Source organism: Limulus polyphemus, unplaced genomic scaffold, assembly GCF_000517525.1.
Source record: "Limulus polyphemus unplaced genomic scaffold, Limulus_polyphemus-2.1.2 Scaffold3, whole genome shotgun sequence".
Taxonomy (NCBI): domain Eukaryota; kingdom Metazoa; phylum Arthropoda; class Merostomata; order Xiphosura; family Limulidae; genus Limulus; species Limulus polyphemus.
The window spans coordinates 2,569,840-2,591,834 of NW_013665613.1; the positions used below are offsets into that span (position 1 = coordinate 2,569,840).

Below are 21,995 nucleotides of genomic sequence, written 5' to 3' on the forward strand. Positions count from 1 at the left end.
GGTCCAACTTTTTCTCTATGCCTACCTTCCTACTCATTTTTCCCCTTATGATTTCCCTCATTATGTACACTCCCTGTTTAGTCCTCTTGATAACTCCTTACTGTCCAGCTCAGCCATGGTTTCTTCTATTGCACCTTCTCCTGTCCTCTCCTCCTCTACCTATGTCATTTTCCTTATTCCTTCAGTCTCACTTCTCCCTCTCCTGTCCATCAGTTTCATCACTCTGCCTTCATGTATGGGTATGGTCCAGTCCCTTGTGAGATGTCCCAGACTCTCTTTATGTGTAGCCTTCCTTCTTTGCTGTTCAGTTCATTCTTCTTCGTTCCTTATCAATCCATGACAAGGGCACATATTTCATAGTTGCTCTATGCATCATGTTTTTCTTCCATTCCCTTCCTTCTATTTCCCATTTGTCCCATTTTTCATTTGCTGTACAAACGAGTCAAATCACTTTCAACCATGGCTAGTTAATGGGCAGTTCTACCTAATACTTTCAGGGTTTTCTATTGTTGTCATTTTTCTTTCCTGTGTTTCTATGCTTTTTTGTTAGTTTAACTTCTTTCGTCCTCCTCTTCATGCAGTTTTTCGCCATGCCCTTACCCTACCCCTCTTTTACCCTTTAGTCTGTTGTTCCCTGTACCATCCTTCACTTTTTTTTCCTGTGGCCATAAGAGATATGATGTGTATGCCGTTGCTGCTTCCCATATTTTTCCTTCCATTTCTCAATATTATTCCCATTCCGTTCTGAATCATTTTCTCTCTCCCATCCATATGGTTTACTGTTCTTTGGCCTGTCATGCTCATTTTTATGCTTTATTGTATCTATTTATTAATTTAAATTCTTCATCTCCCCAAGATATTTCTCCTATTACCGTTCAGAGATGGCTACAACACCTCATTCATTTAACCTATGCTTTGTTGGATATAGAATCACATCGACACTTTCAAGTCTCTTCACCAAATATGACACTATACTTTCTCTCTGGCTATTCATTTCCAACACTCGTTGGTGGAGTTCATGGTGGTGTACCCCACTTACTTTTGTTGCACATTTTCTTCATCTTCTAGCTGTCTTTTCTTCTTTCATATAGCAGCATCCTCCTGTCATCCTACTACATACACTCTACTGGCTATAAATAGAGAAGTTCTCTTTTCATATATCTTACCTTTACAGTGGTCTATTTCTACATCTCTGGATTTCACTGAGTGGCGAGTGGTGCCTTCTAGGTATGCTTAACTTTAAATCTGTATCATACAACCCTACAGAACCATAACACTCACTGATGAGATGGGGTGTTTTACAAGAGCTCTGCATAGTTCCTCATGGTATCTTGCCTCATAAATAAGGCCCGTACCAAATCACAGACTATCACGAATAAAGCAGTGTTGGGATCACTGCCCATCCCTCTTATCCTAGTTGAATAAACCAAGTCTGGCCTGCTTTTCAAAATAGGGTTTTCATGGTCCCCCATTGCACTGTCTTATGGTGTTTCATTCCTATGAACTCTCTAACACATTATTCCTCCCTCTTCTATTAAAGTATGGGAGTCCTTGCCACTTACCAGTTCCTAGCCACTGAGATGTTGAACTATAGAAGCTTCCTCCTGAATGTGACCACTTCCACTCAGTTGAGAGTAGGGTGGTGGTGTTCTGTCAGTTTAGATAGTGAGTATTCTCCTTCTATCATGGACTGGAAGACAAATTCCCAAAGCCACTTGGTCTTAGACTGAATGAATCTACCACATGCAATTCACCCATCTGGCTGGCTTTCTCTCATTGTACTGCTGCCTGGATGCCGGTTCCTGGGCAGTCTGGTGTTGGATCAGCATAGGATCAGCCAATACGTCCTCACATATGTGGTTGGTGGTAGGGACCCTTCCCCTACCACAGACCACACAAAAAATTCCTGACACTGCCTGGTTTTGGTCTGGAGTTAACCCATCACATTTAAATTCCCCTTCCTACAGTTGCCCGGATGTCAGTTTCACAGATGGCCTGGTATTAGTTGTGTACTGGGTCTGCACACACGTGCCCTGCCTGGATTGTCAGAACAGAAATTGCTTTTCCCTTCTGATTCCTGGGCTTGAAGTGCAGATGGTTGAGACTCTCCTCCTACTGTGGACCAGACGACAAATACCCAATGCCATGTGGTTTTTGAATGGAGTTGACCCTCTGATTATGGTCTGACATGCCCTAGCCACTATACAACATCTGGAGCATCCTATTACTGATTATGCTGGGATCTTTTCTGCTGTATTGAACGACACATAATTATTACAATGGAGAAAGAGTGTACCTGGTGTAGATATGATGTGGTCTCCCACAAGTGTGACCCTATACATTATGGTATCTCACTCCATGTGTTGTCTTCAGGTGCCTTCCAAAGACTGGTCTTCAGTGTAGAAAAATGTTAACTTTCCAGTAATTGATACCTACCTATGTAAAGGTCACTAACCCTGAGAAATGCTTAAAACTGCAAGGGATCATTTTAGAATGTGTCACCTATTCCCTCAAATGAACAATACCTTTCTCAGCCTTGCACCAATGACTTTAGTTTGGGTTTTGAAAAACATAGTTCATCACTTTATATTATTAAACTATTATTTATTAGTTTTTATGAAATATAAACTGAGAAAAATAAATTACTTGCCTAGTTCCTCTGCAACATTGAACATACAAAACAACCTACTTTTTTTTAATAAAATTTTGAGTTAATTTATTCATGTTATGTGCAGTGTAAAGAAGTTTAATTTGTTTTTGTATTTAATCTAATAAAAATCAATTTTATATGAAATTTTTAATGGTAATTTATGCTCCAAATTACATTCATTGACATAATATTTGTATTTAAAAAAAAACGTATTTATCATAATTAATAAAATCCATAATGCAAATTATATGTGATATGGTTCTATAAACTCAGGTTGTTCTTTTGGACTAACTTCTTTATAACGTAAAGGATAAGACTGTAACATATTTTAAAATAAGTATGAAATTTAAATTTTACAGCCTTAACTAATAAGTAATCAAACACAATTATAATAAAACATTTGTTGTTGAAAGTTATAAAGAAAGCTATCTGTAACAGTATAAGTTCATCAAGTACTTTAAAGCAAATACTATAAGTGTTTTTTAAGCTCAAAAATTTCATCCTTACTCAGTTTTCTTTTAAAAGGCACACACACACAACGTTTTCAGTTACAATCCTTATCTCAGCTATTACTTTTTGGCTTAATAAATAACATACATGTATATCATTATCAAGTTAGCCAGTCAAATATTGACTTTTAGGTTTTCCTACCTATATATTTAGTTTTTGTCATTTTTTAGAAAGAACTTTCTTTATAATATTTTGGTTCTTCAGTGATGTTTTATTATTCTGTATAAAATACAAAACATAAGTGATCAATTAACAAACAGAAGATCCTATGCAAATTATATCCAAAAGTTTGTTTTGGCATTAAACTGACACCATAATTTTATGTCTAATGTTTTTTCAGGCTTTCAAAGCTTGTGATTGGAATCAAACTGGACAACTGACAACTGGTCAGCTCCACCACATTTTAGAAACATTTTGTTTTCTCTTAACTGAACAACAGTACAAAGATATTCTTTCAGATTTCAGTGTGTACAAAGACACAGTTCAATACCAGAATATTTTAGATGTATATAAACAAAAAGCATGTGAGGTAAATTTTATATTCAGTTTACTAAATATGGTTGTGAATAATTTTCAAAAAGTCAACAAAAAGCTGTTTTACTTAATTTTTCAATAGATTTAACTGTTATAGTAAATGCTGTTGCTTAGAAAATATTACGTTTTCAGTTATTTTTCATAGATAATGTTTAGTTTTGTTTTAGCAAATTAAATAATTAAAGTAGTTATCATAATATAATCTAAGATATGATCATACTGTTCCACAATGTATAATCTTCATTTTGTCTATGATTTACTTTAGAGAAATGAATTAATATTTTTAAAATTGTAAACACACATAAGATGAAAAATTATAAAAGGTTCATATATTTTTATATGGGCATATTTATACATGTTCAGCAAAATCTTAAAAGATAATTGCTAGTATTTTACACAATTCTAAACCTATGTCATTCTTTTGGCAGTTAGAAACACTGGGAGATTTTATTTATTCTTGTAAGTAGCTATAATGATGTTATTTGTGATTGTCAGTTTAAGAAGTATATCTTTCTGACTGTCACATCGATGTTAAATTTTGGTTAATAGAAGGCATACTGGAATGAGACTTTCTCATTTTCAGGTTTATTTTATTACAGAAATGTATTGTTGCTGCAATGCAACATGTACATAAAATAAAGATTTAACAGTCCATAAACTACTGGAAAATATCAGTAGTATTTAATAACTTTAGACAGCTCCTGTTTTGAAAAATTAAATGTTTATGATATCTTTAAGGTTTTTAAGATGTTCTATACAGTTTTTTTAAATTCTAAATATAGGACACAGAAAAGTGGGTTAGAACAGTTAACCGATTGGTACCATATAAAAGTGCAGTAGGGTCTTCCTTAACATCTAAAGAAGTGGAAACATACCTGAGAGAAGCTGTATGCAGTCAACATGAGGCTTTATTAAAGGATTTTGAAGACATTGATTACTGCAAAGCTGGAATTGCTCACAAGGATGATGTCCGATTGCTTTTGAATAAATATGCCCTTCGTCTCACAGAAAAACAAGTAACTGAAATAATATTTTATTAGAATTGTATATTCCAACTACTTAAAGTCAAGAGAACATCAAGTTTCTTTTTTTTCTAGTGTTTATAAAACATCTTAAATCTCTTTAATGATGTTAAATTAAACAAGTATTTAAACATTGCTGGATTATCCTACTAACTTTCTTATTAACATATTTAGGTATTGAAAAATAATCTCAAGAAATTAACCTGAATTCATCATTAGTACTACAGAGTTATAGTTATGAATATGATATAGTCTAATATAACTTGGTCATACTGAAAAATTCTATTTATCTGAATTTTCCCAATGTATTTACTTTAAAGTACTTATTTGACTATTAATTATTATCTACCTCTCCATTTTTTTCTACCTCATTATTTTAATTTTAAGGTTTGTAAAAATAATTTATTAGTTGCATTTCTGAGTTCAATTAGTGAAGTGATAAATGTTCAAAATGGCCCTGAAGAAAGACATAAGTAGCATAGAAAAATAACAAAGGTTTTAATATTTCTATGTGTTGCTGATTTATTCTATTTGTTTATTTCTTCTATGTCACAGTTTGAGCAGCTCTGGAAAACGCTACCAAAAAATGAATTTGATAATTTAAAGTATGTGCAGTTTCTTGATGAATATAAAACAAAATCTGACATTAAAATTCCAACAGTTACTCCATTAGAGCATTCTGGTGTCAGCCAAGATCCAGGGACAAATTGCTCTGTAACCTCAAGAATACTGTCTCCCTTTACTTCTCGAAGAAGTACAGCCACTCAACAGAGTAGTAAAGAAAATTTGTCACAAGAAAATAAACCAACATCTTTAGCTCTGAAACAAAACATTTTACCATTTCGACCTCGTACAGCTTCTCCTAACAATGAAAGACAACATTTTGAACATTTGAGTATTGAAGGAAATAAAGCACCTACAAGGCCTAGTTCTGCAGTTCCTTACATAAAAAAATCTCTCACCCCCCAAAATTTAACACGGTCAGCTTCAGCATCAAATCTACAATTTGGTCATGCAAAATTACAAAAGTCCAGAGGATTTATTGAGCAGAAAACTCAGCCCAAGCTACCAAGCCCTATTCATTTAGGGTGGACTGAGAGAATAGGTAATTATGACTCACCATCTAAAAAAGCATTTGATGCAGGTTACACTTCACCATTATCTGATGCATTTCGAGGAGACTCTCAAGTGCGACCTCCTTCTGGCTCACCTAATATCAAAGTAAGTTTTTCTATTATATTTTGTGAGAAATGTATATATCCCATAACAAACACATTTTGTTTTATTGTTACAAAAATAATAACATCACTAAGACTTAAGCAACTAAAATATTGCCCTTTTTTAATTTTTGAATGGATGAATTGCTACAATTTTATTATAGAAAGATGAAGAAATTTTGGAAATCAACAGACTTAATGATCATGAAAAAAATCATCTGACACTGCATACAAATTTTTCTCACATTCCTCTTACTTTGTATATTATGGATTTTAAATCAGAAATGTGTGAAAGCAGCATTTTTAACTTATCTATTGTCTACCACAAGTCACTGGCCAGGAGTCCTTTTGTTCATCACCAGAACTTGTTGACTAACCTGATTACTCCTCCTAAAACCATTCAAATAGTTTATTCATTTAAAACCCAAACAAGTAGATAGAACACCATTCTTTCTAACAATAAAACCAAGAACCCAGTCCCAGCACTAACCATCACAAAACAACAGTCCATCTCAGGACTTCCCTTAAAATGGCAGCAGATACGAAGCTAAGTCGCATGATATAAACTACTTAGTATCTAGCAGTAAAGGTAACAATGATTAGATTTATTTAATTTTTTTTGGTTTATGCATTGTTAAATATTATAAATACGTTGGCTTATAAAAGTTCATGAAGATACTTTTGAAAAAGTACTTATTTTTTTTACTTTATTTCTAGGACACCAATGCAAAAAGTCATAGGACGCAACAAGTAATATCGAATATCAAAAACTCTGAAAATGAAGCACTTTTAAACAAGTATGTTGTATTGAAATGGAGAGATATTGCACGAAAATGTGAACTGATTGACAAGAAAAAGGAGGGGCTTGTGAAGAATGTTGATCTTATAGGTATAGCCTGAAATTACAATTTTACTTGAAGTGCATTAAAGAATATTTGGCATCAAAGGTTTTTTTTAATGACATTGTATGCTAAATAACTTCTCAGATAAAAATTTAAGTGTATTTCTTCACAAAGCATTAATTTTCCTTTAAAAATATACAAGGTCATACTAGAATATATATATGTAATTTTCATTCCCATTTTTAACAGATTATTAAATCTCAAACTCTATCAGGTATTTTCCATTCTCCTCCAATACTCCTAACTATGTAATTATAGATACAGTTAACCAGTAAAGTTATGATTTATTTATTGGTCAAATATCATTCAAGATAACCTTTAATATTTTCTCCACAACCTCTAACTGTTTGATTAAATTTGTTTGTTGTGTTAAGTAGTACATTTAGACACAAATTTTCAGGAGGTATTGAACTGTATATTGTAGCACAACATGACTGACACAGTTTTAGTTTTAGAACATAACAGTAAATATTTTGAATAGAAAAAAACTGTGAATTTTTATGTTTTGCAACCAGGCTTGGATATAAAATACAACTGGTACTGTATTTGATCAGAATTTTAGCCACAATAATGTTCTTTAATACACAATAAATTACTATAATGTATACATGTAATTAGGTAATATCTCATTTTCCCCTGGTACGTACAAACCTGTTAAACCCTCCAGTAAAGATTATTACTCATCTCAATTAACACATATAGTTCTCTCTACATTTTATTTTTAAACGAAAGGTATTACTGTCATGATTGAAATTGTTGTCCAGCATTAGATTTTTATACTTAACAAAAATTCAAAAAAGAATTACCAATCTTTACTTTAAAATTCATATCTCAATTGACCTAAGAGCCAGATCAATACTGTTTAGCATGTGTACCCAAAGTATGAATGACAGTAAAATTCACTAGTCAGTCAGATAAGAGCAGCCCAAGAATTGCCAATCGATGCTAACTGTTCACTAGCTACCTTCTCGCTAGTCTATTACTTAAAAATTATGAAGAGCTTTGCATAGACAGCCTAGTTTTGTGCAAAAAGTTTTAAACAAATGATCATGAATTAAAAAGAGATCAGTCAACTTACACTCATAATGGCATGATAAGCACTATTACTGAATAATTTTATTTCTATTTGATGATATAATTCTTTGTTTTAAGAAATTTTGTAACAGCCTTTCAATAACATTTACATATCACTGTTGTGTCAAAACCATATTAGTACATTTTTCATAATTTGTGTTTTATGTGGAAATGTTCACAGGATTTGTCACTTACGTTCTATCAAAACTATGTATATACACCTTCCAAATAGAAATTGTACATTTTTTACCTTATCTAAACCTTCTACTTCAATTTCTGTTGTTTAAAAATCCTCTGTGAAATTGAGCTTTTGGACATGACAGAAAGAATATCATATTTTTGTAGTGGCTAAAGCTAATTAGTGGTTTAAACTGTTATGTCAGCATTTCTCAACCCATGGGTTGCAACCCAAAATTGGATCATCAGAATATGTGTTAAAGGTTCACGAACTGAGTGTAAAAATAGATAATAATTTATTTATTTTGAAAGTACTTAGTAAGCCATAGATTTTCTGCACTAAAGCTAATTACTGGGTCGTGACTGGCCATCGACGTTTATGAATGGCTCCTAACCAAAAAAGGTAAAGAACCACTGTGTTAAAGTATTCTGTGAAACTTTAATTTTTGTAGTATTTCAAAAAGGATCATTAAGAAAACTTAATAGACCCAAATATTGTTGATAGTGCAATTAGATAAACTGCCATTTTAACAGTAAAACTGGTGGGTTAAAACTTTGGCTTATCAATATGCATATAAGCATATCAAATCTCATGAAACCTTGTGTTATACATGTGTAAGTGCAAGAATGTGCAAAGAATGCTATAAAAATTGACTTGGTACAGAAGTGGCAACATAGAAAACTTTTCAACTGTTCAATATCTACCAGTCTTCTTTGAGCTTACATATACCAATGATGATACACCTTTGTAGATTTATTCAGGTTACATTACACCCACCATTGAGATGGTGTGTTCCACAGAACCATTCATAGGTATACTTCACAGTCTTTTGCTTCATAAATATATTCATCCCAAACTGTACACTCATGGACTAACATGAATAAAGCAGACAAGGATCACTGCCCATTGCTGATGATCTGTGGCTTTTGATGCTCATCCTACCATGAACGTGATGTACAATTCCAGATGCCACCAGGTGTTGGATGATGCACTCTGTCAACATGATCACTCTGCTTTTCAAAATAGGGTATTGTAGTCACTCATTGCACTGTCTCTGCTGCTGCCGCCCTCCAAGTTCGCCAATGCATTATTTCTCTCTTTCTTCTAGTGGAGTATGGGGGTCCTTGTCACTTACCAGTTCCTAGCTGTTGGGGTAATGGACCATGGAGACCTGTCCTGCTGAGTGTGTGCAATACCACTCAGTTGAGAGTAGGGTGGTGACATTCTGCTGGTGTAGATGGTGTGATGCCCTTCATACTGTTAACCTGATATATAATTCCAGTCAGGTGTTGGATGTAGCACTCTGATATATATATATTGCAGTGTGTCCCTCCAGCTGAAACATCCTCCTTCCTATTGTCCACCAGATGTCAGTTCCGAGGAATCAGGTGTTTGTTGGAGCTGGACCAGCCACATAAGTCTTCGTATGTGTTTGGATGGCTACCCTCCTCCTACTGCAGACTGGATGATAAATTCCCAATGCCACCAGGTTTTGGACTGGAGATGCACCCCATATTGCTGTTTCTTTTCCTACCATCTACTGGATGTCAGTTCCCAGTGGATCTAATTTTAGCTGGAGGAGACACATGAACTCCAGCAGGTGTAAGGTTGGTTCCTCTACTCCTACCTCAGACTGGACAAAAAATTCCCAATGCCACCAGGTTTTGGACTGGAGATGTACACTCACCTGGGCCCTCCACCTTCCTTCCATCTGCCAGATGTAGATTCCTGGTGGATCTGGTGTTGGTTGTGTTGGAGGTGCATGCCTGCAAAGGCAAGTTCTTGGTACAGAAACTCCTCTTCCCTGCTTGTACCCATTCTTGAGGTGAAACGTAGAGGACCCTCTTAATACTGTGAAACTGATGTACAACTCCAGATTCCACCAGGTATTTGTTGAGGTCAAACTCCCATTTATAGTCTGTCATGCCCTAGCCACACTATAACAAGGGGAGTCCCATTATTTCTATAACTTTTCTTGGGGGTCCCTCCTTTGTTTTCTGTCCATTTGAAGAGTATACCTGGCTCAAAAGTGGTGCAGTCTGGTAGTCAGGTGTGTTGTTTTGAGTTCCTTCTCACACCTCATGATCTTTCTTTGGGCACTTCCCACTAGCTCTCCACCTGTTCAATATGGGATACTAGCTATTTGAAAGTGTAGGTAAGATATCGTATCAGAAGTTAGCCTTTTCTTAAACTGAAAATGTATTTCCAATAGACACTTCCCTCTTCTCACATTTCGCACCCATTCCCCCCACTTCCACTGTGGTTTGGTGTGATTTGACCAATCTAGAAGTGGTTAACAGCTGCAAGGTTAGAGAGGGCACTAGTTACAATAGGGGTAGTGTCACACTCCTATTGGTGGATGGTTCCTGCATAATCATTTGCATGTTAGTATGCTGATATATTCCGTTAACATATCTGAGGGTAAGTGGGAGTATCAAGGCTAGTGCCAGTAGAGGGCAATATAACCTAACCTAGTCTCACATTTCTCACCCATTCTCCCCACTTCCACTGTGGTTTGGTGTGATTTAACCATCTAGAAGTGGTTAACAGCTGCAAGGTTAGAGAGGGCACTAGTTACAATAGGGGTAGTGTCACACTCCTATTGGTGGATGATTCCTGCATAATCATTTGCATGTTATTATGCTGATATCTCTCGTTAACATATCTGAGGGTAAGTGGGAGTATCAAGGTTAGTGCCAGTAGAGGGTAGTATAAGTCAAGAAAGCTTTTTGTGGGGGGTAAGTATCTATTGGAAACACATTTTCAGTTTAGGAAAATGTTAACATTAAGTGGTGTGATTAAGGAAAGAGTGGGAAACTTAAACAGTAGCAATATCTTTATCATCTGCATTGTAACTGGATATTTTATTACTGCATATTTTGGTTATTATGGGAAATAAGTCAAAATGCTGAAAATTTTATTTACAGTATTGGACTTGTAGAATGTTATTGTGGTGTGTAATTTATTTAAAGTGGCTATTGCAGTAATGATATAGGGTTTATTACATAAAATATTTGAATTTTTCAATATATGGGAAAGTTCAATATTAATTTGGTTTGCTTTTGGACTACTAAGTTAGCTTGCTAAGTTTGGTGTGGATCGGTCAGCTTGTTTAGGATGAGATGCATCCGCATAGAGACAGGCAGTTTTCCTTGATATTGGATAGTTACCATACTGGTACGGCTTAATATGTATAGTGCATATGTGAAGAATGTCTGAACCCCAATTTTTATACTCAGCTCTTCCTTACTTTACTCAGCAAAGTTGGTTAATAAATACTTGTATATCATCAAGTTGCAAACTTTGGTTAATGTAGCTAACATGCACAAATTTCATTACTAACCTTCATCAACAGCAGTAAAATATCATATCACTAACTGGATGATGTTACACGTGTCATAATTTCTCACTTACCAAATTAAATAATTAGAGAAATAAGTTTAACTTGAAGTCTTGATTTTGCCTTTTAATGTGATTTTGTTTTTAAAAATTACTAAATAATTTTATTTATGTTTGATTAGGCAATTATTTGGGATAAAAAAAAAGTGTTAAAACTCGGTCACAGCAGCCTTAATACAGGGTTGAAATGGATATCCTGTAATGAACTTGATGGTATGGGTCAAGCCCATGAAAAATAATTGTATGCAGAATGACTAGCAGCATTGATGAAAGGAAATATTTTGTTTCAGAAACAAATTGGCCATCCCTAATTTTCAACTGATATGCTGTAGTAAAAGCAATTAGTGCTAGTCAGCAGCATCCAATATCAACTCTTGGCTACTCTTTCTGACCAAATAGTGAGATTTGACCATCACTGTTATGGTACACTCACGGCTCCAAAGTAAGGAGTACAGTTTTGCAGCAATAGGCTGTGAACCACGAATTCTTAGACTTACAGTCCAAGCATGCTAATCATTAAGTCACATTTTAATGCAGCTACAAGTACATGTACTTTAATATGGCATTCAGAACTAAATTACATAAAACAAAATGTTGCTATGAAGGCCAAAGGTTTTCAGTTGTTATAATATACTAATACAGTAAAAACACTGATTGTATTTGTCCCATGAGAAGAAACCTTCAATGCCAAAAATTCCCTTTTGATTTCAAGAATTATAATATCATAGTACTGTAGTTAGTTCTAAATCTAGACACTTTAATAACCAATAACAAACACTTAATCATGGCACTTAATATAAGAGAAAATGATTTTAACTTCTAAAAGCAACCTATCACACAGTGTATACATATATATATATATATATAATACCCTTACTAAACTATAGATAAAAATATTTAATAAACAGTTGTGAGATATAGTAGTAAAATAGTTGTCATTCTTAATATTTTGTTATGTAATGGGTTTTCAACTGGATTAATCTTTTTGGATTAACAACTGCCTCACAAAGTAAAGAAAATAATCCTGATGGTTCATTAACATTTATTATATTTTATACTTCCTAGCATGCACGGTTATTCCTAAATTCAAGATAATAATCTGTTTATGATCCACTTTAAAAATTAAACAAAGTAATCTGTTGTAAAATAATTCTGAATAAAATTAATCCTAAACAGTGATCCTATCTGAAAATTTACTACCTCACTAAATTTTGGAATGATTTTCTGTTTTTTAGGACATCCAGTAATTTAAATAGTTGCTATTACTAAATTAATCATTTTGTATATCCTGCTATTTTCTTGAAACTTGCATTTAAATTTGGTGTACTTACATCTGAAGTACCATAAGCCTTTTTCTTGTTGATTCATTCTCACTCTTTCAGAAACCACATAACTTTTGGTTATGAATGTTCTTGACACAATGCATTTCATGTGTCACCTTACCACTCCCTACTTTACTCTCACACTTTCTTCGTGATTTACTCTAAAAGCCCACAGGAAACTACATAAGCCTAGTAGCTTTCCAGTCACAAGCCAGATTTCTTTGTTTTCAATCATGATGACATTTTATATTCCTCCCAGTTAAGGGAATGTGAGTACAAAGATGTTGCAGAAGTAAGTACCTGTTTTAAATTCATTTCACTTCTAAAGATATAAATTTCAAATCAGATACTTTCCTCTGAAATAATGTAAGCTAGAATGGAAGAGGAACTGAAGAGAATCATAATAAAAGGCAACCAGATCAAATGGTGAGCTCTGAGACAAGATTTGGCTCTGGGACCAAAACAACCTTGAGTGTTGCAATCAAGATGAGCTTAAATAAAGTCTAGAACAAGAATGATGAGCAGTGTACTGTATTCATTTGGAGAAATTGGGTATAGAGGAACAGCTCCAAAAGAAACTGGATCCAAACAACGTTTCTGCCACAAGCCATATTTTCTAGTTGACAGTCATGCCCTAAATTCCAGGATTCACACAGGTCATGAAAAGTCATTTGTAAACAAGTTTTTCAGTACTGGAAATCCTGGAAAATAGTTTTATCAGGAGGTATTGTAAAAATCCATTTTTATTATTGACAAGCCATACCATTGTGTTTATCTCAGGTTTGTAGAACATATTTAGAAAATCTTACTTGTAAAATGGGAAATCCACTGACTTAGCAACGCTGATCAATAACAGGCTTTGAACTGTGTACCCCCTTTCTGCAAGCAAACATCACAACTTTTGTTGCAATGATAGTATTAGCATAAAATAAGCTCAAGACTCGTTTGGCAGAAATTTAAAATCCTAAAATAGTTATGGGATAAGAAACATGGACATTTAATAGTTTTCCTAATTCCATCGTCAGCATAAACACTTCAAAAATAATTAACAAGGTTTCTATCCTAAGTTCTTCATAATATGTTGACTCAAATTCAGTAATAAAAAGAGAGAGAGAGAGAGAGAAATACAAGTCTAAATAGCAACAGTGTAATAGAATAAACTTCATAAATCTAACTACCAGGCATGAAATAGTTAAATATTTTATATTAAAAATGGTCTGTCAGCTTAAGCATGAATGTTACCTGTTATTTATTCAACAATCGATCTAGGCTGGAATATTTTGAGTGACAATATGGGCACTATTACTAAATATTTTGGGGCCAGATTTCTGCTTTTAAAGGACAATCAACACTGTAAATACTGTATTTTGATGTATGTTATAAATATTATTTTGTCTCTTTGTAACCTTATTAGTTTTTCTCTCGGATCTAAGATGAATAAAATTTATAAAAAACTGGTTTACTTGAAATCATCATATCCAGTAATAACTGACTGACAGTACATCACCCTTAAGAACAAATAAAATTATTAGGAACAATTATTGCTTTATATTTCATTTAATTAAACTTATGTATGTTTAATCCTGTAAGAAAATTTACACTAAGTTTAAATATAAAGGTTTTATTCACCCACAAGGTCTCCAGTTCTTTGAAAAGTCCTTTGTTAGATGGAATTGCAGCAGTAATGTGAAAAAACATTTAAGAATAATGGAATTCATTTGTGTGGGAAATTCATGAGATATATAAAATTGTGAATCCATGTAACAATACAAAAGTGGTCTCAATTGTAACATGAGCATGAATATTTGCTTTGTTGGCTCGGTGACATGTCATAATGTATGATCAACAGCCAACCAGGTCAAGTAAAGTTGCCTTTTTTTGTCCTATTTGGTAAGTTCAAATAATATATTCAATAGATATTTGGTATTTATTTGGGAGAAAGTCACTTGGCTTTATCCCAATTATTGAACTGAAGTTGGGAAAAGTTGAAATCTACTTAGGGGACTATAAATGCTGCAGATATTGTTAGTTTGTTCAGTAATGCTCAGTCATTTATAATTTCTTGTAAATACTTGTTTCATAGTCTTTATTTTTTGCTAGAATAACTTTTTTTGATAGCTCAGTTGTTACTATTATTGCTAATACATTTTGTAGATCTGTTAGGACATTTTTTGTAAACTGTAATAAAACATTAGTTATTTAACCTTGGCAAGTTAAACATTCTGTTAAAATCAGTAAATTAAGTCCTTGAAAATGACAGTTTGATACTGGAATATCATGAGTCCTGGAATTTTTGTTTCCCTTAGTATGACTTCACTCCTTTGTTTGCTTTGCTCATGAATTCTACATTTCCTTCAAATTCTTTGGGGGAGATCACATGGCTGCAGTGTCAGCTCTCATTGATCAGCATGTTAAGGCTATTAATGCTGAATCACTTGTTGGTGTCCCAGTGAGGTTTCCAGATCTTGTGAATGTTCAAACTGTAGAACATCCACCATTTTTTTCTCACACTGAGCATGCCCAATATTGTGACCAAGTATGCTTGCCTTGTTTGACTGAGAATCAAGATTTGACTGTTAGTTCTAATCCAGAGGAAGCCTTTGTTAAATTTATATCACTTTTTTCTTTCCCGGGTATGTTTCTATTTTAAATCTTTAACCAGTTTCTGTTATGCCTGAGGATACTAGTGTTTTGTTCAATAATTCTACTTTTGGATCTTTGGATCTCCTGCCTTCTCATGACATTTTGGATATTGCTGATATTTTCAGGAATCAACATAATTTAAAATTTTTCTTGTTCTTTTCATTAGTCATTAGGGTGGCTTTTTATTAGCAGAGTTTTCTTCTACAACACATTTTTACTCACACAATCGGAATCCCCAGATCATTCTTTGTATGGAAGATCTTTCACATGATCTTCTTTCTTGTCTTCATATTTTCTTCCATGCATGCTCTGATTTCTTTCATCCTGAAACTTTCTTCTTTGACAGAGTTATTGGCTATCAGCTACTCGTGTTCATCTAATTATTTTAAATTTGATACATTTTTCTGGGGTTTTACATCCATCTTCATTTACTTCCAAAGAGATCAGTAGTTTGGAGATCTATGATAGATCGGTTTTATCTAAATCATATCTTGGATATTCGTTATTTCAAAATATAAAATACAAGAATGTTATAAAGGTTTCTTTGGCATGGGCATTTAACTACAGAGGTAGATATTCAGAATGGTTATCTTCTTATTCAATTCATATGTAGATCATTATGCCATTTTCTGTTTTTGTCGTCAAGCAATGGTTTATAAGTTAACTATCGTACTATTTGGTATGGTTTCAGCTCCATACATTTTCTACTAAATACTCTGTTCACTCAATTTCAGTTTCCAATTTTATGTTAGTAGTTGCTTTATTCTTGTTCTATCATCCACTCAATCTCAACCAAACACTCAATTGGCTATGTTTCTCAGGTCAAGGTCAGTTTCTTGAAGTATCAGATTCTTCTCATCACTCCACTTTGACTGATCCAACCATTATTTCTCTTGTTATGTCATCTTTCTCTTATAAAGTTTTCACATTGATGTTCAATGTTTACAACTTCAAAGCCAACTGTCATTCACTCTTTTGACAGAGAAGCTGGATTTTCTTTGCGGGTGGCTTAAATGTTAGCTCTTTCTTGCCAGTGTTCATTCCCTGCTGTCTGTCAGCCTTGATAGATTATCTTTTGCAGATGATACATTCAAAATTCTATATTTTGTCTACAACCTTAACAAACTGTTTCCTTTTTCATGTACTTGTTTCATGATCATGGTTTACCAGCTTACTCTATAACAAGTTACAGAGCTGCCTTGTCTGCCATCTTTTGATGCCATAGGAATTTCTTTTGTCCCATTGTTCATAGATCAATTCCAGTATTTTTGTCTACAGTGTCCCCAACTTCCATCACATCCTCTGAAGTGAGATTTAGCTTAGTCTTGTGTTTCTTAACTTCTCCTTTTAACCCTAGTTATGTGTTCACTATATCATCTTTCTCTCATAATTTCCTTCTTACTTTTGCTTGCCTCAGGTAAAATCTTTCAGATATTTTGCCCTTGATGCATCATGTGCCTCATTTTCCTGGAAGGTTTTACTACCTAAGACATGGGAAGGTAACCACATTTTCTCACCTACTGGGTTACCTACCATGATTGACCAGGATTCTTGTGCAGAAGTATGCTCTTTACATCCTTTCAGTACTGTTTATTTTATCTCACATGCACCAAATCATTTAAAGGGTTGTAGAACAGATTATTTATACCTTATGATGAACCATGCTCCTTAGATCTTGCTCCAGTAACATTAAGAAATTGGCTCTTGCAGTAGTTTGTTTTTTATGAATTTCGTACAAAGCTACACGAGGGCTATCTGTGCTAGCTGTCCCTAATTTAGCAGTGTAAGACTAGAGGGAAGGCAGCAAGCCATCACCACCCACCACCAACTCTTGGGTTACTCTTTTACCAACAAATAGTGGAATTGACCATCACATTATAATGCCCCCACGGCTGAAAGGGCAAGCATGTCTGGTGTGATGGGGAATCAAACTCGCGACTTGCAGATTACGAGTCGAACGCCCTAACCATCTGGCCATGCCGGCCCGCTCCAGAGGGACGTGTTAAAACACTTTCTCTCTCTGGGTGGTGTATTCTCATCAACAGTCTGAAGAAATTTGGTGAACAAATAGCTCGTATAACATCAAGAGCAAATTTACCCTTATAAAGAAATTCATTAAGTGATAAATATATTCCTTCATTGGTTATAAATAATCGAGGAGCAAACGTTGGAGAGAGTTATTGACATTTGGTGAAAAGTGTTTGTGATAGGAGAGAGTGACAAGTATGTTGGACTTTCTGGTTTATATCTCAATAAAATAATAAAATTGCATGTTATAAAAATTACATCATGTCTATCAAAGTCTATACTACATAGGCATACGTTATTTTAGACTCCGAAGTTCATTGTAGAGATGGAAGGAACATTTTAAAATGGGTAAATCAAACGAATAGTGTGATTGACCATCACATTATAATGCCCCCATGGCTGATAGGGTGAGCATATTTGGTGTGATGGGGATTCAAACCTGCAACCAACAGATTGCGAGTCGAGCGCCCTAACCACCTGGCCATGCTGGGCCCTGTTGCAATTGATCTTGTGTACCATGATATACCTGATTATCTTGTAAGTAAACTTACTAAATGCGACATTTGGCAATGTCTTTGGCATCCCATTTACAGTACCTTTTGGAGAATATTTTGAAGGGTTGTATGTAAATGAATTGATGAATTCAAATACATTTTTAAACTTTTATGCACATCACATCATTGTGTCTTCAGCTTTGATATTCCATTTGCCTCCAGTGGTGATTCTCAAAGCTTGGTATAATTCCTAACAAATAAGTTCACTTACACATCTTAACTAAACTGTCATGGTCTCTCATTTGTAACATGACTCTCTATTTAAGTAGACCTGTCTAGTTGGGACTCTTCAATGTTTCCATTTACTTCTTTTATTGTCTTAAACACTATTTCACTCTTTGTACTGGTGGCTCATGAGAGGGTGATATCTTCTGGAAATGAACAGCGGATACCATCAGATGGCACATGCACATCCTTGTATAGTATTTTGAGACATCAAGGATGTGGTGACCATTCTCCAATAGATGTCATGTGGCTCCAACCAGAATACGGTACACCACAGAAATACATTTTGTTCTTTTTTCTTACTTCCTGCTATTGTGTTCCCATTGCACTATCCTCAATCTGTTGAAGTCATCCTTGGGACCATCTAGTTCTTTTTGATTATCCTTGGTGCCTGCCTGGGTGCAAGTTTAAGATGAAGGATAATTTAGCCTCAGAAGTAAATTCATTCTCTACTTAATTATTGGCTTTCTCCACTAATAATTTTCCACTAACAGGGACAGGACAACCCTTGTTACCTGTTTAGCTACCACCCACAGCCTAAAAATGTGCACTGCAGCCTAAGTATGTCCTTACTAGATAATGCCTTTTTATATTTGAAATAAAGGGCATCTAGGGTGGAGAGGTGCTCTACTGTAAATAATTCTTTTTCCTCTGTGTGTCCAATTTTAGGTCCAGTTTTGTTAGAGACTGGTCACCTCTCTATTCAATGCTTATAGCTCTGGCTCAGGATACTGTTTAAGCTATGCTTGATCACAGCACTCCAGGTTGTTATAGTATGTTACCTTTCCTTTCCTTGAGCTAACCATCTAGTAATCTGGTTGTTTTTTATCATGATGGTTGTCTTTTATTATGATTCTCTCCATTTCCTTTCTCAATCTCAGTGTAAGTATTCTGGCTTACAGTATTTCAGAGGTAAGTCTACTTGATTTGAATTTTACATCTTCAGAATTAAAATGAATTTCAGATAGGTACTTATCTCTGTGATACATTTCTACCCATCTCCCCAGGAAGAATATACATTCTCATCATGACTGGAAAAGTATGGTTTATGCGGCACTTGTGGCAGGGAAAGTGGAGAATTTTTGGTGAGGTGACACATGTAATGCAATGAATCAAGGACATGGTTGTTCACAAATCAGGAATGACTCAAGAAAAGGTTTACAGTATTTCATACTTAAGTACCTGTTTGAATTTTTTTTATTTCAGAAAATATTGAATTCTATACAGTTGTGAAAAAAACCTCATTTATTAGTTTTGTACTTAAAATTCCAAACATTCAAGAAAACTAACCTAATCAGTATTTGTCACTAATACGCTATATCACACGTGACATCATGCCTACATGTATGAGCTTATTATGCATTGGTCTTATAAAGATGGTTACAAACCTAAAGAAATGTTATGACACTGTTTTACAATAGTAACTACAATACTCACATGAAAGTTGTTGTTTTTGTGGTAGAATTAAAGCAGCATATATAAAATAGGATCTTGCAATTTTCTGTTTTAGGTATTCTGCAGAAAGCTGGTATACCTCTTAATGACAAGGATTTGAATGAGTTACTTACCTCTAAGTTTGAAATACATAACAAAGATGAAATCAACTACTGGGATTTTCTAAGGAAATTTCTACTCTACTTTGGTAACAACCAAAGGTGTGGGTTTGCTGCTCGTCAAAAATTACAGAAAACTAGGACATCTGTAAGCTTTTTTTTAAGTATAGTTTGTATATTGGAGACATTTTTTATCTTTAATAAGAAGCTCAAAAATTGATTAACAGAGCAACACTTTTAGTTGAACAAAAATAATTTAGTTCTGTTAGACTGATGTGTGTATTTTCATCTAAATAACTTCTATATTTTTGAAAATACCTTCTGAAAACAAACTGAAGTTGGGTTTAATATTTTGAACTTACAGTTATTAATATAAAAATACTTAAAAGTATTTACCCTTTTCTCTCATTTTTGAACTCATCATAATTTGGAGAGCTTTTATCTTCTGATTTTTTGAAAGTAATATATTGGACCATCATTTACATATGCCAATAGTATCCCCTCCCTTTGTGAAGGTTAAAAAAAAACAGCATATCAGAGACAGTCAAAATTAACAGCACCAGTACAACTTTCATAAGACACTGAAAATATATATGAATTATGATAATTTAAAAGTAGTATTTATTTCAATAGCCCAGGAGTATGCAGTCATTAACTTTACACAGGTAGTCAACTCAAGAAAATGTACATGAGCACTATGGAAACAGAGCAAGGATTCACAAAAGAACAAAACATGTATTTCATTAAACTTCCAAAGACATTCTTTGTTATATTTATAAGTTTTGCACTTGAAATAACATTCTCTACTTCCCATTATTACCACAATTTTATAATTATTCAAGACAAGTGAAGGAAAACTTTTCATCATTGCAATATTTTCGTAACTTTTACTAATATGCTGATTATTTTTCAGCTCAATAATGTACTCTTAAAAACCATCAGCTATGTTCACCATACTCCAGTGTTGAGTTAAAAATATTCTTCCAGTTCACAGCTGGTGCAAATGTTAATGGATGTGTCACTTTAAACAATGACCAGATATAAGCAGTTACAAATCAAGCTATTCTATATGTTAATGTTTCTTCAGTTTGTTAGCATTTCCTTGAGCCTAATTCTCTAATTTGAGTTGAGTTGAGTACTAGGTGACAAGCACTGATCCTCTTATGGAGACTGGCTGCCTTGCAGGAGGTAGAATTTTACTGGAACATAGATCTAGGTGATGGTCTTACCTTGTAGTTGCTTTGCTTTCCACATCTGGGGACCAACCACTCTAAACTTTACTCAGTATTTCCTGTGAGTCAGTCACAAATATTATGTTGCTGGCATTGTTTATTTGTGGTTTGTCTCTTTTAGCGATCCAAAGAAGAGCTTGTGTTATGGCTTCAAACTCCATCCTTGTGCTGCTTATGGGAAGCTTGGATGTTTCACTAGCCTTATGCAAAATGTTGTTCCAGGATACCATGAATTCCAAACCAGCTTTCTCATTATCTTTGATGTAGGAACCACCTGTGGCTATGATGATAAGTGACTGTTCACCATGGTCTTTAAGTATGTGCTGAAAGACTTTTTCTACTTCACCTTCTGCCCACTCTACATTTTTTATTTAGTCTGATTTCCACAAATCCTGTTGGCATCTGGTGTTTATTCCACATGGGAAAATCTGAGATCTGGTGGTGAGAAATTCTCATTGGAATGAAAAAAACCTTTCCACCCAAAACTATATAATGAAGCATCTTTTAGACAATCTCCAGCCTGGTTAGCGCCTGTTAGGTCAATGTGGAATTGGAATGTCCAAATTAAAATGGGCGGTGGCTTAATGATAAGAATGCATGATATTTACACTGCAAGTTCTTATAGTTAAGCATTTTGCTTGCCCTACTTCTCTCAGGTTTGGTACCACTAATTATAAAAGAATGTAAACTGTTTCATCAGGAAGCATGAAACTTTCATATAAAAAACAATGTTATTTACTCCATATTAATAAAAGTGTTTTCTTTATTATGTGTGTGTGTTTTTTTTTAGCAAAGCCACATTGAGCTATCTGCTGCATTCACTGAGGGGAAGGTAACCCCTGATTGTACCATTGCAAATCTGAAGACTTGCTGCTGTACCACCGGGGGACTTTCTTAAGTAAACATAAATATGTGTTTGTGTATATCTGTATATATATATATATATATATAT

General features: G+C 34.2%; 1 protein-coding gene and 1 long non-coding RNA gene across 5 annotated transcripts in view; one reads left to right on the forward strand and one right to left on the reverse strand.

Moving 5' to 3' along the window:
- LOC111088393 (EF-hand calcium-binding domain-containing protein 6-like) overlaps positions 1–21,995 on the forward strand; it is a 102,559-nt gene that overhangs the window by 76,797 nt on the left and 3,767 nt on the right. For 2 of the 3 annotated variants that reach the window (XM_022398409.1, XM_022398458.1), the window contains 4 exons: positions 4,477–4,710; positions 5,272–5,937; positions 6,651–6,822; positions 19,769–19,959. In XM_022398409.1, the coding sequence (XP_022254117.1) occupies positions 4,477–4,710; positions 5,272–5,937; positions 6,651–6,822; positions 19,769–19,959 (1,263 nt within the window). The remainder of the gene's footprint in view (positions 1–4,476; positions 4,711–5,271; positions 5,938–6,650; positions 6,823–19,768; positions 19,960–21,995) is intronic. The other variant, XM_022398508.1, reaches the window with a different exon arrangement.
- LOC111088434 overlaps positions 4,640–21,995 on the reverse strand; it is a 27,768-nt gene continuing 10,412 nt past the window's right edge. The window contains exons 1-3 of one of the 2 annotated variants that reach the window (XR_002612967.1): positions 20,208–20,294; positions 5,837–5,926; positions 4,640–4,714 (exon numbers count right to left, since the gene is read on the reverse strand). This is a non-coding gene — a long non-coding RNA (uncharacterized LOC111088434). Of the gene's footprint in view, positions 4,715–5,836; positions 5,927–20,207; positions 20,295–21,995 lie in introns of those variants that run through there. The other variant, XR_002612972.1, reaches the window with a different exon arrangement.